This window comes from Mus caroli, chromosome 2 (assembly GCF_900094665.2).
Source record: "Mus caroli chromosome 2, CAROLI_EIJ_v1.1, whole genome shotgun sequence".
NCBI lineage: Eukaryota > Metazoa > Chordata > Mammalia > Rodentia > Muridae > Mus > Mus caroli.
The window spans coordinates 33,850,973-33,869,463 of NC_034571.1; the positions used below are offsets into that span (position 1 = coordinate 33,850,973).

Consider the following 18,491-nt stretch of genomic DNA (forward strand, 5'->3'; position numbering starts at 1 on the left):
AAGCAAATGGCTTAAGCCTACATGTAAGTGTGAATGCCCTCCTGGAAAGAAGAGCACTGTCAGATATTCCTTGCCTTTCCTTTGTATGGGAGACTGGTTTCTTCTTCTCAACTGTCTTTTGATTAGTGTCTACATGGTATGTGTTTTTCCATTTGTTTACTTAAGAATTTTTATTTTATTAATGTGGCCTGTCTGTGTTATGTACATGTTTTTGCATGGGTACCCACAGTCCCTTGGAGCTGAAGTTACAGACGTTTGTGAGCTGCCTGATGTGGGTGATGGTGCCAAGATCCAAACCCTGATTCATGGTTGAGTAGCATGAAACAGCTCTCTTAACTGCTAAGCTATCTCTCCAGTCCGATTCTTTCACTTTTTAATCTTAATCTTTATATTGAAAGAGGAATTCATGGAGTTGGGGAAATGACTCAATAAGCAAGCATGATGACTTAAGTTTGGATCCTAGTACTTAAAATAAAAGTTGGATGTGGCAACAGACATACTGAGAGTGCAGAGACTGGTGAATCTCTGGAGCTCACTGGCCAGCCAGTCTAGCTGAATCAGTGACCTTCAGATTGAGTGACAACCCTGTCTCACAAAAATAAAGTCGGGGCTAGAGAGATAGCTCAGTAGCTAAAAGCACTGTCTGTTCTTCCACAGGACCTGAATTTGATTCCTAGCACCCACACAACAACTTAACCACTGTCTGTAACTCTAGTTCCAGGTGATGGAGCAACTTTTTTGGCCTCTTTGGGAACTACAGCAGAAGGTATAACTTCATACATGCAGGCAAAAATCACATACATTTAAAATAAAATCTTAAGAGGTGGAAAGCCATTGATGGAAAGATACTCAACACTGAACTTTATCCTTCATGTGTATGCATAAACAAGTACATGTGCAAACAAATACACATATCATAGACACAGAGATTTTTATAGATGGTATACAACCCGAAGTAATTAACTGCTTGAATGGAATATTTAGATGTGTGGTGTGGTTCCAATCTGGAGTGTCATTCATAGGCTCATGTTTAGAGGACTAGCCCACACATCTGACTCAAGGCATATTGTTTTGCTTTTCCAGTCATTATGAAGAGTAGCCCTCTGAAACCATGAACCAGAATAAATTTTAACTCCATTAAGTTGATTCTGTCAGGAATTTTGTCACAGTAACAAGAAAAGTAATTCATAAAAGGCATGTTTAATGCTACTGCCAATAGCAAGATAAACCCACCATCCTACTATTGATTCCATTTGTGTGTGATTTTGTTGTTGTTGTTTTTGAGACAGCGTTTCTGAAGGGACTCTATCCATCCTGAGTATGACATACATGGCTCTGGCAGGCCTTTTCCTTCTCCCCCATTCCCTCTGCCTTGCTAAAAATCATTAGATGACATTCCTAAAGCTAGCTCTGCATGGTCCATTCCCTTATTTGGACACTTCCTTTGAAGCCAACTACCAAGGTCTGGCTATTAAAGTATTGAAGTCCAGCAATCAAAAAGCCCCCCATTGGCTGCTCTAATCAGTATGTCAATGAAAATTAAAGCCTCACTCTAACATGGGGTTTCCCCTTTTACCTTTATAAACTGCCATTTGCCTATGGGCCATGTCTGTCACCTGTCTATTCAGAGGCAGTTCTTTGTCCCTCTGGCACAAACATCCATTGCCCTCTGCCTTGTTCCTTTCCCCTCTGTGTCATTCTCTAATGTCTTCCTTGCCTTTTGTCCCTTTGGGACAAATAAATCTCCTTTGTGGTGAAAACTTAGTCTTGGGGTGTCTTGTGTAAACAGGTCCTTCAGTTTCTCTGTGTAACCTGGGCTGTCCTGGAACTCACTCTGTAGACCTTGCTGGCCTCTAACTCACAGAGATCTGCCTGTCTTTGCCTACTGAGTGCTGCTACCACCACTGCCACTGCCACCCCCACCCCCTGGGCTAAGGTGCTTCTTTTATTCTTCTTGGAAAACATGCTGTACACTTAGCATTGGTTGGCTAGTTTTGTTTTTTTGTTTTGTTTTGTTTTGTTTTGTTTTGTTTTGGTTTTCTGAGACAGGGTTTCTCTGTGTAGCCCTGGCTATCCTGGAACTCATTCTGTAGACCAGGCTGGCCTTGAACTCAGAAATCTGCCTGCCTCTGCCTCCCAACGTGCTGGGATTAAAGGCATGTGCCACCACCTCCCGGCTGGTTGGCTAGTTTTATGAACCTGTCTTCTTTTTCCTCTGGTGGTTTCTGAGCTAAAAATATACATCTTTGACTTGATACCAGCCATGTTCCAACAACATCACAACAGTTTCTACAGAACCTAACAACCAGTGAAGCACACCCCCATGCTCTACTTTGTGAACGTGCTGTTGTGTGCTTTACTTCTGTTTATGCAGTAACAGATACTATATCGCTATTATTTTTACTTGAGTACTTGATACACATCTTACATTGACCTACACATTTACTGTTTCTGGCTATCTTCATTCATCTGTCATATATGCTTCCTTACGTTAGCACCCACCACCCAAGAGCTTCCTTTGACATATCTTATAGCTCAGATCTGATGACATGTACTTCTCTCGGTATTTTTTAAACTGAAAAAATGTTTTAAAAAGTTTGCCTTCATCTTTGAAAGCACACTTTTAGTGGATAGAGTACTAAGATTGAAAACTTGTCTTTCAATGAGTGGTGGTAATGCCAGCACTTAAGAGGCAGAGGCTGGTGGATCTCTGAGTTTGAGGCCAGCCTGGTCTACAGAGCGAGTTCCAGGACAGCCAGGGCTACACAGAGAAACCCTGTTTCCAAAAACAAAACTAAACAAAACAAAAACAAAGAAAAGAGAAAAGAAAACTTGTCTTTTATCACTTAAAAAATATTATTCCACAATGTTCTGGTTTACATAGTTCCTGACAAAAAGCCTGCTGGTACTACTTCTTTCTCTTAGAAACTTTCCCCCCTTTTCTCTAGCTAACCTTGAGCTTGCCTCACCGGCTCTGAGAGACCATCACAATGTGCCACTGTGTGGATTTTGTTCAGTTCAGGCTCTCTGTCTTAGTTACACTTCTTTTGCTGTCATCAAACATTATGACAAAGATAATCTATAAATGACAGTTTAACTGGGTTTGTGGTTCTGAGAGTTAGGCTATGTGGAGGAGTGAAGGCATGGTAGCAGGCAGGTCAGGTGGACAAGCAGCTGAGAGCTCACATCTTGATCCACAAGTACGAGGCACAGAGAACCAACATGAAATGGTGCCAGTTTTTTGAAACCTGCCCCAAATGACATACTTCCTTCAGTCAAGCCACACCTAATCCCTTCAAACAGCCACCTAGTGGGGACTGTGTGTTCAAATGCTGAGACTTGTGAGGGACATTTCATACAAACCATCACATTCACTGAGCTTCCCAGAGCTCTTGACTTCTCACTTTCATCAGAACCTTTGAAAGCTGACTATAAACTCTTTACACTTATTTCTGTCTCCCCAGCTTTCCTCACTTTTCAGGATCCCAACTGCATGTATGTCAGCCCTCTTGAGGTTAATGTTTCACCTTTGCTTTTGTTATTGTTGTCACACATCTGCCAATGCACCTTCCTGGCATTTTTCTTTCAAGGTAGGAAACTGAGGCCAAGAGGGGAAAATAATTTACTCAAGTTACTTTCCATCTTCATAGCCACTTTGTTACATTAAAAGGGCACCTTGCTGTTTGCCATCCTCAGGAAGTCCTGCAGTGTAAGGAGATGTTTTTAACAGTGTCATTGAACAGTGTCCACTGCTACCGTAATGCACACTAGGCCCTGAACCACACTGTCTTCCCACCTCTCCTAGCCCCAGAATCACAACCCAAGCACTCAGAGTCAGAACTCACACATGGTACCTACCACATCATTTGGGAGGCTCTGGAGGTCATCAAAAGGAGTTTCCAGGGTGTTGGTGTCCACGTTCAAGATCACAACATCATCTAGGGCCATGTTTCTGACCTTCTGCAAGCAAAGAAAATCCAGAATCACTGCAACTGCCACCAGGACATAGGTTACTTCCCCTTGGGCTTCTTTAGGGAAGAATAGCACTGCTGAATAATGACATTCTCTGCCATAGCCCAGAAATACATGGTTCATCTTTGTTGTTCTTTTAACTATCATAAAAATTCTCTGATTTGCATCATCACCTGCCCCTTCCACCAATAAATCTCAGGGGTAAAAGCCATTTCACAGAGGCTAGGTAACATTCCTTAAGCCAAACAGCTAGAAAAATGACACTCTGTTGTCATTTTAAATGTATGTGTAAACACACACACACAGTGTGTGTGTGTATATATATATGTGTATATATGAAAATTGTTGCTGATATTCTGATCCTAGCTTCTATGACATCAAGGTACCTAAATAAACATTTCAAAGATTTTCCTATCGGGGGGATAGCTTATGCTTGTCAGAGACTTTTAAACAGTTGATAAAAGAACAGGTCATTAACAGCTGATTAAAAAAAATCCGCAAGAAACTGAATCCTAGAATCTTTCCATGTAACAAAGTCTCTAACTCCTGCTATAGACGTTTCCAGGAGCCTATGCATCATCTTGCAAGCATTTACTAAGTACTTTCCATTGGTGGAGAACCAGAGAGGTTCAACAGATGTATCTCCTCTCTCTTCTGAAGCCCACCGTTCTATTAACTGCTGCTTTATTCGCAGGCTGGGTGCAAATAAGATGATGTTAATAACACAGCTGCTGAGCGCTATGTAGAACTGTGACTTAGCAAGCACAGGTCCTGTTTGCAGAGGAGCACACTGAGACAGAGGACTTCAGGACTTAGCAACCTTATCATAAGGAAGTTACATGAAGGTCAACCACAATCATCTCTGCCACTAAAGACACACACATTTCAGAGTTCACAAATGCCTGCTCCACTGGTGTTTTCTTTTCCATTAGGAGCTGGAAGGAGTGATGTTACCACTCATTTCAGAGATAAGAAAGGGAGGCTCCATGAAGTGATGAAGCTTGTTTACAGTGGCACATCTGACTGAGTGGCTTTATCTGTGAAACTAGAATAGATGTGCTCTTCACTTCTTACCAGTCCCCTCTAGACAAATGGTTCTCAACGGTCCTAGTGCTGTGACTCTTCATGTTGTGGTGACCCCAACCATATGATTATTTTTGTTGCTACTTCATGACTGTAACTTTGCTACTGTTATGAATCTTAATATAAATATTTTTTTGAAGACAGAAGTTTGCCAAAGTGGTCATGACCCACAGGCTGAGAAATACTGTTCTAGGCTGTTATAAAGAGCAGAGTTCATACATGCCCTGGGCTAGGCACTCAGGAGGTCTTATACATGGCAGTTATTACTTTTTAATATGTGTTGACAGAAGAGCTGCAGCCTATTGGAAGCAACATCTTGGCTCTTACTTCAAAGGCTGATGATTATCATCAGAGGTAGGATCAGAGAGCATAGATGAGGGACACCAGGCTGCAGGTACTGAGCTGAGGACCACTATACCCCAGTATCTCTTGCCTTGCCTCATCTGACCCTCCCAATAGCTCCAAACAGAAGGGGCAGGAGGCAATGGCCACTGGAGAGCAGTCCTGGGCTTAAAGGTTCTGTGAGTGGTTGTTGAGAGTGGGTCAGAATTGGGCCTTCTCTCTGTGTTCCCAGAGCTGCCTCAGCAGCACAGACCAGCCCTTGTGGGCTCTATGAGGCTGGGCTGGAATAGGCTTTTGATTTCCTTCCACTCCTGGCTGGAGGACTTGCCCGTTAAGCTGTGTGGAGTGTTTACTTTTTCAACAATGGCAGCAGGCTGAAGAAGAGGAAAAACCCTGGCCTCCTTTCTTGACTTAGCAGGCCAGGGTCCCCTTAGTAACCAAATTGTCCCTAGCACTAGGCTCCAGGCAGGAGCTGGGTTGGCAGTTTCCTCTCATGGGACAATGCTGCCCTGCCGGTGGCAAGGCCTCTTCTAAAGAGGCTGGCATGGGCTCAAGGGGCTTCCTGAAGCTCATAGTTCCCAAGGAAAGAATCACAGGCATCTTGGCTAGAGGGTGCTCTCTCCTGAAAGGCTGTGGTTGCGAGTGTTGGTGGAGAAGGATGGTTCCTGAGTGTGTTAGCTCACTTCTCTTCAACATCATGCTGACAAGAGCCTATTATCTTCAAGGCAAAGGTGGAGGCTCAAAGACAAAGCAAACTGCCTAATATGCCACATAGCTAGGGAGGATAGCAGTCCTGGTTGTGGTAAGTCTAACTCTAACACTTTTCTGAAGAGAGCAGATTCATGGATCCAGAATCCCAGGATTCATACTGAGCACCTTTACATGTGGGCAGTCACAGCTGACTCTCTGGGCTGGCCTGCTTTCTGTTGTGCGAAACCAGACTTGCCTTTTGTAATATAAAAATTACATATGCTTCCTCTACAGAGAGCCGGAGCTTACCATTTGGAGCCATCACTCTAAACTATTCCCTTTTGCGTTTCTTCTTCCTACCTCTGCTCTAAATCCTTTGCACTGCCTCCCCCCCACCCCCCTTGGTTTTTCATGTTGATTACAGCATAAGCAATGCTCCACTTCATTAAAAGCTAAGTGACAGTTACTAATTGCTCCAGAGTGTTCTGCTACATGGAAGCAAACTCAACCAAGGCCACTTGGCTGAAAATTACCTCAAGTGTTTAAGACATTAATATATATCACATGGTCATAAAGTCTGAAGGCTGGAAGTTCTGTGCTTCAGGACAGATTCCTAGAAGTGGATTTTAGTTCCCATTCCTTAAGAAGTGTCCCTGGTGAATTCAACTTGGAGAGATATCTTTTCTTCTAATTATTTTAAAGCCATTTTATCCACAGCTTGTGTTTCCTACTCTAAGTGAAGAAAAATCAGCAAAGACATGAGCAGATGTCAAAATAGTCCTCCAAAAATCCTTCCCAATTAGAACACTTACGAGTACCGCAGCACACCGAGACAGCTCTCCGGTAGCTTGTCCCACCAACACATTCCCTCTCTTTTTAGTTACAGCATATGCCAAGGCTCCTGCCAGCTGCAAACCCTTCCCCCACCAGACTCCATAGGCTTCTCCTCAGAACGGGAAGGGGGAAAAAGCAACAACAAAAAAACCCCCTCAAATAACATTGATATACATTGTCCAAATGACATTTTATTTTTAAAATCTAGAAACACAAAAACAGCAGCACTCAATTAATATTATTCATTAAAATATTAAGATGTCTTTCCTGTGTACTTTTGTCACAGTCTTAGCTTGACCCCTTTCTTTGGGCCAGGCAAGGGACAACTTACAGCACATGAGAAGCTCACAAGTAGCCAAGAGGACACCAGTTTTCTCAGAGTCACCTTTAGCACTGTACTAGACAGAACATTATAAATCTTCCAGGTTCCCAGTTAGGAAAAGAGAACAGGACAATACTAGCTGTATGCTCATTGTGCTGTTTAATTTTATGTCAACTCAACACAAGCCAGAGTCACTGGATAGGGAGGGAACCTTAATTAAGTAATGCCTTCATGATGGGTGATGGTGGTGGTAGTGACTGCATTTAATCCCAGCACCCAGGAAGCAGAGACAGGTGGATTTCTGTGAGTTTGATGCCAGCCTGGGCTACAGTGCTAGTTCCAGGACATACAAAAAACCCTGTCTCAAAAAACAAAAAACAAAACAACAAAAAACAAACAAATGAAATGCTCTTCATAAGATCAGGCAGGCAAGCCTGTAAGGCATTTTCTTATTTAGTGATTGATGGGGGAGGGCCCAGTCCATTGTGGGTGGCACCACTGCTGGGCTGGTCATCCTGAGTGTCATAAGAAAGCAGGCTGAGTAAGCCATAAAAACAAGCCAGTAAGCAGCACCCTTCCACAGCTTCAGCATCAGCTCCTGCCTCCAGGTTCCTGACTTGCTTGAGTACCTGTTCTGACTTCCTTTAATAGTGGACTATGATCTAGAAGTGTAAGGTGAATAGACCCTCCCTTCTTCAAGTCAATAGACCCTCTCTTACTTTTTAGTCATAGTGTTTTGTTGCAGCAACAGAAACCCTGATTAAGAAACTCATTGTGGGGTTGGTAAGATGGCTCAGCAGATAAGAGGGCTGACTGCTCTTCCGAAGATCCTGAGTTCAAATCCCAGCAACCACATGGTGGCTCACATCCATCTGTAACAAAATCTGATGCTCTCTTCTGGAGTGTCTGAAGACAGCTACAGTGTATTTACATATAATAAATAAATAAATCTTTAAAAAAAAAGAAAGAAAAGTGAATTTTTTTTTCAAAGGAAAGAAAGAAACTCATAGTGGTATTTAGAGATGCTGATGTCTGGTAAAGAGTTTCTGCATGATTTCCAGAACTTGATGACTCTGGGCTCAGGGACTCTGAGAGCCTGTTGCATAGTGCTGTTATTAGGACCTAGCTTCCCACAATCAGAACAACACACTGATCGAGGTTTACCTATATAGTACTTACTCACTGATCCTCTGCCCTGTCTCTGGGTTTCCTACTTTAGTTTCTACCCCAGTATTTGGCCCACAAGCAGGCAATTCTTAAATGAGTGAATGAATAAATGAATGAAGGTGGGGGATGGGAGAGAGAAGGCTCAGAACCCATAGGTGAGCAGCACAGATTGCACATCTAATCTGCTGAGTTCTATCTAACCACACCAGCTATACCAACCTGGCCAAGTCAATCTTCCCGTGCCTTCCTGTTTTTCTTTCTTCTGGGTTCACATAAAGATACTATCCTATCAGCTTGCTATGAGTATTAAATGGGCTAACATTTTAAAAGTATTTAGTGCATGGCACACAGGAAGTGCAAGGTAAGTGTTTGCTAAGTTAAAAACTAATGTTCTTTTGGGAGTGATAAGAATGTGCCAAATCTTTATTATGGTGGTGGCTTCAAAACTGTTAAAATTCATTGAACCATTACTTTAAATAGATGGTTTGTTGACATGAACTATACCTCAGCGTAGCTGATAAACTCATTAGAATGATATGCAGAAGAGAGAATAAACTCACAGTAGGAAAGACAGGATTGGGTGCATGATTGTGAATGGGTCCTCAGGACAAGGAGGCACTTTCCAAGGCCACCCTGAAGACTTTGACTCCGGAGCCCTTTACATCAATGTGAGAGCTTTAAAAAATTTTTCGGATCTTGTGCCCTCTTATGCCCTCTTGTGTCTAAATGCCTAATGCATGGGAAGGGAATTGGGCAGTTGATGAAATGGCAGGAATCACAGCATGGCCATATAAGATTAAGAGGAAATGGTGGTTCTTCATAGAATGGAGAGATGTAAATGCTCGAATATAGATAGCAGTGCTGGCACGGGAAGCCAACTGACTGCAAGTTGAGGAGCAAGGCCCAGCTCTAATCAAGTCAGTTTCCTCTGATGGACTGCAATGGACAGCAGTGCTCCTGCACCAGGATGGAGGTGTTGGGGGTCATTCTTATACCAGGGCCACCTTTGTGGCAGGACCCTAGTTCATTGGTCTGCAGTGTGTAACACAGAGTCTGACACAGGCACATATTCCTTAGCTGGGGAAAGAGCAGACCAGCTGTGACTGGCTCCATTCTACTGGGAGTCCAGACTTACAGCAGATGTCAATGTGAACCCACTGTAAGCAAACTGGAGTCTGCTCCAGGAAGTGCAATGGGAATAACAATGATGATGGCAATGATAACAACCATGTAAAATTACCATGATTAATTAGCACAGGATGAATTCACAGTGGACAGAGACAGCAGGCATTAACTCAGAAATGAAGATAGCAGGTCTTGGAATCAGACCACTTCATCCAAGCCTTGCATCAGGACTGTGACTTCCAGTAAGTTCTCCTGAGCTGTCCAGCTGTGTTGTGGCTAGTGCAGCATGTGTGTTAGGAGCTCAGCACCAGGTCTGACTGTACTAAGGACCAGCACATGAGCTACTTTAGAAAGTTTCTCTCCTTGTGACTTGACAAGTATGCCAATAAGGGGGGGTTACAGTTCTGAGGAAACAGAGTTAAGCATATTTTCTGAGGAAGATAGACACTAGTAAGACTCTACTGTCATGATTTTATGCTATTAAAATTAAGACTCCCAGTAGCCTGTTTTCCTGGCTCTGGCTCATGCTCTGAGGCTACACTGTATCTGAGCTCCAATTCAGCTTCCATGCTGTGGGCAAGTCTCTTAGCCCTTGTATCTGTTGAATTGGTACTCAATGAAGAAGTGATACCCACATCTAGGACAGTGGTTACCAGGAGGCTAGAGGAGGCTGGGTAGAGCTGCTGGCGTTGTAATGCCATCTCTCCATCAGAGTAGTGGGTACATGTTGTGTCCCCATCATAGACTTACCATATACTTAGGACAGGTACACTTTCCCCATTAAATCTCATACATTAGCAAAAATTAGTAACATAGTCCCACCAGCTCATTTTGAGAATTAAATGAGTAAATATGTATTATGATATTTAGGATAGTGCCTGGTATATTTAGTACTAGTTACTAAACTGTCCTTGCTATAAAAATAAAATAATTCTATTAATAATTTGATAGATAGTACACTATACTGTCAGAAAACATGTAGGCAAAGACAGATACCTATATCTTTAGGCTATCCTGCCTTCCTTCAGAGAGGTGTAAAGCAGAGATTGACTGGGGTTCTACCGAGACACTCTCATGTTCCCAAGATAGCCTGGTGTGAGGCAGCAGTAGGATAGAGGAGCAGCAGCAGGAACAAGAGAGGCTGGTCTGGATCTTAGGGGCCTAGGACAGGCTTTTTAAAAATAGTTGAATCCCGTGTCATCTGTAATATAGGTACATAGAGACTTGCTACATATGATCATAAGTGCATTTTAAAAAGAACAAATATGTATTTTGTGTCTGTGTTGTCAGTCATGACCAGAATAATTTTGGACATCTACTCTGCACAGGCTCCCGGTGGCAGCACCAAAGAGCCCAACATGGGATAACTGGGGGTGGGGGAGGTGTGCAGGATGGAACTAGGTTTTTCTTTTTTATCTTGTTTACTATTATTTTTTTTAAAGATTTATTTATTTATTATATGTAAGTACACTGTAGCTGTCTTCAGACACACCAGAAGAGGGAGTCAGATCTTGTTATGGATGGTTGTGAGCCACCATGTGGTTGCTGGGATTTGAACTCAGGACCTTCGGAAGAGCAGTCGGGTGCTCTTACCTGCTGAGCCATCTCACCAGCCCTTGTTTACTATTATTGTTGTTGTATGTATGTATGCCATGGATCAGCATTTGGAGGCCAACCCTGGAGGGTAGCTCTTTCCTTCTGCCATGTGGACTCCGGGATTAAACTCAGAATCTCAGGCTTGCACAGCAACTGCTTTTATCCACCAAGTCGTTCCTGACATACTATGCTTTGTTTGTTTGTTTGTTTGTTATTTCCAGACAGGGTTTCTCTATGTAGGCTTGGCTATCCAGGAATTCACTATGTAGACAAGGCTAGCTTCGACATAAAGAGATCCAGCTGCCTCTGTCTCTGGAGTGTTGGCATTAAAGGCGTGTACTACCACAACCCAGAAACACACTGTTTTGTTGAACTCATATCCTCATTACCATGGCCATCATGGCTCACTCAGTTCATCCCTTTGGGAAAGGGTAACTGACTTGCCTCCTGCTCAGCTAAGATGCCCTCTCAAGCAAGTCTTTTCAATAGTAGGTTGCATTTTTTTGTTTGTTTGTTTTTAATTTTGAAGGTAGAGGATATAGTTAAAATTAAACCCAAATGACATCTCAATAGTTTGTTATCAAAAATTTATACTGAGTGACTACTTCTGGGTTTTATGTAGTCATTTCTCCTGTTAATTGGATGCCTGGGATTACAGAACTTGAAGGTCACAGCAAATCTTGAGGAACTGGCAAGTGACAGAAGCTCCTATGCATTCTGTATCCATCACCTCTGACTAATGTCTGCAGCAACACAATGATAGCTACTCGTTGTGCACTTGTGTGGCCCAACCCTTTGTGTATATCATCTTAGTCTCAGATACCCTTATATGACAAAGAGGGATACTGAGGGTCTGAGAGTAAAAACACATAGCTCAGAAGCATGGGATTCAGCTTTGAACACAGCTGAACCACAACATACCTACATCACTCCCTACTTACTCTGACACAACTGATTTTTCTGACAAATATAATAGACCTCAAGAGTTTTTGCTGGAATATCAAACCCATTTGATAGATGAGAAAACCAAGGCTAAAGAGATGAAATAGTATGGCTGTGTTGTTAGAAGCACATGGTTGCAGTGTTCTTTGTACTACTCAGCACATATAAAATGTAGCCAAATGCATGCGCATATATATGAGCACATAACAAAGAACAGCTTGGGGATCCGGTGGCCTCCTAGGAGGAAAGCAAAGAAGAGGAAAGAGGCAAGTATAGATGGGAAGAGGAGAGGCAAATGGGAACCTAAGCTCTTGATTCTCCTGAAATCTTAGGTACGAATAAAGGAAATGTGACACGTTTCTTCCCTTTCTCTGCCCCAGAGGTCACCAAGCTGCCAAGCAGTTGATAAACGTGGTAGCTTTGCTTTGGAACCAGGAGTCACTGACGGACTCCTTCCTGCCCCACAAAATTAAAATCTAAGTCCACAGCTCAGAGAGCCTTAAGAACCCACTGGAATTTCCCAGCATGCTTTAAATAGAAACAGAAGCTTGGCAGGGGAGGGAAGTGGGGCAAACACTCCCAGGTCAGGGCCACCCCACCTCACATGGTAGTAAGCACTGATGCTCATTAACCCAGCTTGAGACCTCATCCCAGACCAGCAGAGGGCCTGCTCTCCAGTGGGGCCTCTTCTGAGTGGCCACTCACATTGGTTAGTCATTCACAAGAGCTGTTGGACTAAAAGAACTCAGGGACAATTATACCATGATCTCTGAACTTCAGGGGCTGTTGGCCTCCTTTGTGATGGGCCCTAGGAAAATCTGATATAGAGTAGACCTTGCCTCAGTAGAATATCCACAGGTACCTGGAGCCTGTGTGGGTAGCCAGAAAGCCCCAAGGTTGGTGTTTCAGCTTTTCACCTGCTACCTCTAGACAAGGCACACAGCTCTGGCTCCCCTCTTTGTGGGCTGGGAAACAAGACTGAGGGGATCACTGACAAATGCACAAGTTCTCTCCAGAGACAACCAGTTCAATATTAGTAGGCCCTCTCCCCTTTAAGCTGAGTTCTGCCATTTCTCCTTAAGCCACAATCTTCAAGTCTATCCCAAAGCAGCCTCTATACAGTGGAGTAGAGAGTGAGACTTCATACCCTTTACTCCATCACTGCTGGAGACTTTCATGTAAGAGTCAAGAAACTGACATTCTTTATTCCCTTTTTCTGTTGGTGGGACTGGGGAGAGAGTATTTAGTGAGACAGCCTGCCTCCTCCCTGCTTTTCTAGGAACTCTTCCTGACTCTAGCTCCTATAACAAGTTATGGTCTCCAACTCCTTAGTCAAGTACAAGGGACAACAGATTCAGTGATACTTCCCATGGTGTTCTTCATGTGCTTGATTATAGCCCCTTAAAATTATGGTTTTAACCCACCCTTTTCCATACAGACCTGCACCTAGAAAATGGCTTTATATTATAGTCTAATTTAAAGTCTTCCTTCCCATATCCTTGTGCAGTAGGCATTGGGGTCTCAATTCATAAACAACAAACTAAAGTTCTAAAATAAGTGACTGAGCTTGGGAATGTCCCACATAGAGCCTGGGCCATTTATTATAAGATGACACAGCTGGTGCTGAGCAAACACTGAGGACAGTAGCTGCATCATACCTATCTCTTGTGGCCACCACAGATAGGTTGCTAAATAGGTAAGTGGCCCTAAATTAAGATTAGTATAATATCTGCTTTTGCATGTTAAAATATTTCATACAGAGTAGCAACATGGCTCAAATCCTTGTCTTTCACTGTGTGACTTTGGACAAGCGACATAACCCCTCTGTGTGTAAACTTTATCACCTGGAAAACAGAGCTATCAATACCAGAACAGACTTGTTAGGAAAATTAAACAGTGAGTTTGTAATGTATCTATCTGCTACTTCATAACAGCACCCATCCAATTTGAAACAACGAGGAATGGATTTAGGAGCTTCACCAGGAGTGTAAGAGGATGTGGACCCCTAATCCCAAAATGGTTGGGGCCTCCCTACCATAAAACAAGGCCCCACTCCCTCTACTCAACTGCCACTGGCCATCATTCATTCATCACTAAGTGCAGCAAACCCCAACTCCCATCTCCACCTGCCTTTTATTTGAAATGTCAATTTTTAAAGAGTGGAGAGGTTGGAGACCCAATTTAACAAGCATGCTGAAACATTGTTTATTGCCCCCATAAACATGGCTTAGTGAGAATTACGGACTTAATCAGAGGGAACTGATCTCCCATGAAAAGGAGCCCTTGGAATTTCAGAAACACCACCTTCATCATGAAAATCTCTTAACTTTGCAAACAAACTATAGGTGGCCTTAAATATGTGGGTAGTTAAGGGATGGCCAGTGCTGTGATTTCTCCGAACCCTGAAGATCCACAGTACTTTGAAGATGTAGGAAAAATAGCTGGAAATCATATTTAGGAGACATGGCTCAAAAAAATACAACAATGCTCTGCTGGGTGGGAAGAAGGACATCACTAGATGTCAAGAGCTGACCAGTGAGGATCATGGTCATATACACCATGACAAGGCTGTGTAATACGCAGCTGGGCTGACTGAGCCCACATCACCTCCTGAGAGCTTAAGGAAGCATGTGGCAAGAGAGAAGGTCTGGGCATCTGCTTTCTGGAGGAAAGGTATTCTGTAAAAACAAAAGAATGCTGCATGGCCTTTGTGGAAACTGTTTTCCCTTTAAAACAACCATTTGCAAAGGACGAGGTCTGGGAACCCCAACTTCCCAGAATGAGGGTTCATTAGTGCTGCTCTGATCACTCTAGGAAAGGTTTTCATAAGACATCTACCTTGTACAGAATGTATCAGTCTGGCTGCCAGAGGCAGGAAAGGCAGCAGATATAAAATTTTATTATTTCAATGCCCCAGTAGCAGCCAGGAGGACTTAATGAAATCGCTAAGATTTACAATCTGAAACAGCTATTGCACAGACAGATATGGTTAAGGGAGTTGTGCCCTCTGACCTTTCAACCCTTTGATCCTCTCACAGCAGGTGGCCTGAAGCCCCTCCTGGGCATCTCCCTCTCTTCCGACACTGTTGATCCTTGCCATGCAATAAGCCTGACCCTATACAGGTGACTCACACGCGCTGATCACCGGCAGCTGCGGCTAATGGAACACTCTGCTCCTAGGTGGGAGAAGAGGATTGGACAGTCAGGGTCCAGTTGTGCTGAAAGCATGTGCTGTGGCCACTGCTCAGCAATGGGTAATGGCTATCATTTCCAGAAACTGTCCATAAAAGTGAAACTCTGCCCTCCTGCAACCCATCCCCGCCCCCAAAATACAACAACTCACCTTTTAAAACTAAATCTAAAAATAGAAAGAAAAAAAGAAAGGGGAAAAAAAACCCAGCCCTTAAGTCCTAAATGTATCTCTTAGAACTTCCCCCAAAACCATGTGCAGCAAATTTATACCAACGAAAATCAAAACAATTTTTGGAAACCTAAAATTGACTGTTTTCAGTTCCATGAAATTTCATTTAAAAAACCCCATATGCCAAAATGTCCAAATTCTCTTATTTTTAAAAATTGGGATGACTTCCAAAAATCATAGCCTCTCTCTCTCTCTCTCTCCCCTCTCTCTCTCTCTCTCTCTCTCTCTCTCTCTCTCTCTCTCTCTCTCTCTCTCTCCTAAAGCTAGGGATGGGTAGTGCCTATCAAGCTTCACAATTTAACTCATTTGGTCAGTGAAGAATCTTTGCAGACACACACTGAAGAAGACCTTTCCCAGGGCTGGCTGCTGGGCACTGGGACTTGGCATGGGCTGGAGAAGTATCTATGAGCCTCAATCTGGTCCTTTTAGTTTCTTTAAGGTACTGGTTTATGGAGCAAAGCATTTTATCAGGAAATACCCTGGGGGTGTTGGTGGCTTCCAACAAGACTTAATGGTAGCACACTCAAGCGTCAAGCCAAAGCCCAGTATTCATACAAACACAGGATGATGCCCCAAGCTTTCCCCGCCAAGGCCTATGCTTAGTTAATGTACAGCTTATGGAAGATCCTTTCATAGCCTAAATCTTTCTCTTCAACTTTAGATTAATCTTGAGCTAAACTGAGAACCAAACAATAGGGAGAAAGAAGTTTACCATTTCAGTTTTATTCACTGTTTTTATTTGTTTACTACAGACAACAGATTATGGAGAGAGTGGTTAGCAAGGAGTAGGTGAGATGTAGTTATTCAGTACAGCTGGGCCACTTGGTACAAATTATTAAAAATACTCAGTAATAATATTTGCCATTGAGTGAGAGCTTGCTTGTGTGCCTGAGACTTAATGGCCACTCTTTGAGTAGATGCCTGCATTTAGCTGATGGGGGTCTGAAGGTGCACAATGGCATGAGTGACCTGTACTAGTTATAGAGACAATACTGGAGCTGGGATTCAAATCTGGCTCAACTACTGCTCCAAAAGCCACAGTCCATCCACATTATTCTCAACAAAAGCAAAACACAAGCCAAATGACACATAGTAATTTGTGCAGAAAATGCCAGATTTCAGCTTGCTTACACATTGCCCTGGCCCATTTAAATGCCTTCCGAATCAATTATTTTAGGTCATTAAGAGGAAGTTTAATTTGGTTGACAAACACCCCTACTGTGGTGACCTCACATATCAACAGTAAATGCCTGATGGTCACAAATTCGTACCATGAGCTGCTGAGCATGGTGTTAAATAGAACCACATGTGTCCAGATCCCAAGTGGGATTTGCCTAGGCCAAGGGAGTCTCTCTTCAATCATCACTGCCATCGAAACACTCCCATCAGGGTATACCCCAATCACCCCCAAGGATTTTATGAAAAGAAGTCCTCAGGCCCATGAGGCTGGCCTCAGTTAAAAGTGACTCTTTCTTTAAAGAAAGTATTCCATTCCACAGCTACAAAATACTGGTAGTCACTTCCATTTGTTTTGCACCTATCATGTGATGGATATGGTGTACACACATTTCTTCACTTGCTTCTCATTAAAGATTTCTGTGAAGTGAGGAATCTACTTATACAAGGGTAAGCTTTAAAGGGCCATCTTAACACAGCCAGAAGCCCTTTTTAAAGCAGTGACCAGGAAGCTGAAGCATTGTACACATTAGTAGATCTAACTCACCTATTATTTGTTTCTAAGAGGCATCTGCAAAGAAGCCAGGATTAAAAGCATTTTGCACTTAGGGGACAGATTGTGAAAATGACTCATACCTTTCCCCTGTTAATCTGATTCCTATTTTAAACAAGAACCTGAAGCCGGGCGGTGGTGGCACATGCCTTTAATCCCAGCACTTGGGAGGCAGAGGCAGGTGGATTTCTGAGTTCGAGGCCAACCTGGTCTACAGAGTGAGTTCCAGGACAGCCAGGGCTATACAGAGAAACCCTGTCTCAAAAAACCAAAAAACCAAAAAACAAACAAACAAAAAAAAACCAAGAACCTGGTTAGAAGGCTTTTGTCCTAGAAGAGAGTTGGATTCAAATCTGCAGGGCTCTTTTTACTCTGTCCCAGGGCTCCTGCAGCCCACTTCTTACCTTCATCTGATGAGAACTTGCTTCATTTAAGCATCTCTTGGTAAGGGTTTATTAACTTGGAGTTTCCTCTAAAGTCAATTTTAACATTGTTGAATGGGCCTTGCTTATAATGGTGGACTAAGAGATGAAAGGAAAAAAAAAACCCTGGAAAACAAAAGCATTATCCACTGCTGCATGATTGCTCATTGCTCTACATTATGACTGACACTCAACCACCAAGAATTAAACTGAGAATGGCAGGACTTTAGGAGACCCTTTCCTTTGTCAGAAGTACTTGCTCCCTTTGATTACACAAAGTACCATGGAGGCTTTAAGCTGTTTTCTATGAACTCATCTCAACATAGGCTAAGTGGTATATTAAAGGCAGATGCCACTGTGAAGAGAAGATAGTTTCCAGGGGGAAACCCACCCACTGAACTAGATCTCTTTTGATACCCTAGGCGAACAAAACCTGTGTGCTTGTGCTCTGAATTCCTTATTCCATGGTGGTGCTGATGGCATTTTAAGGAAATTTGAGCATTGCCATACCACTGTTCAATTACTTCTTTCTTTACAAAATCAACCAATCTCTAGGGTTTCAATCATCTAACCTTTGCCTCTTACATTTGTACTATCCAACTATGAACAGCTGACTGAATACTTAGAACAAGCTCTTCACATTCATTAATCTAGTTAATTCTCACAAAGCTTTGAGATGCTACTGCATTTCTACAGATGAGACAAGGAGCCCTGGAGAGAAAGGAAGTGGGTCCCATGATTTCCTCTCAGGTCACCCAGAGTGAGGTACTAAGATGAAAAGGTCGACTTAAGTGTGGGACAGGGCCAGGCCTAACCCACCCAGCCTTGTGGGACATGGCACAGAGG

The 18,491-nt window shown here is 43.0% G+C and overlaps 1 protein-coding gene across 8 annotated transcripts in view; it reads right to left on the reverse strand.

The window, feature by feature from the left end:
* Dennd1a (DENN domain containing 1A) overlaps positions 1-18,491 on the reverse strand; it is a 474,661-nt gene that overhangs the window by 162,461 nt on the left and 293,709 nt on the right. For all 8 annotated transcript variants that reach the window (XM_029474571.1, XM_021183620.1, XM_029474570.1 and 5 more), the window contains one exon: positions 3,859-3,960. In XM_029474571.1, coding sequence (XP_029330431.1) covers positions 3,859-3,960 — 102 coding nt within the window. The remainder of the gene's footprint in view (positions 1-3,858; positions 3,961-18,491) is intronic.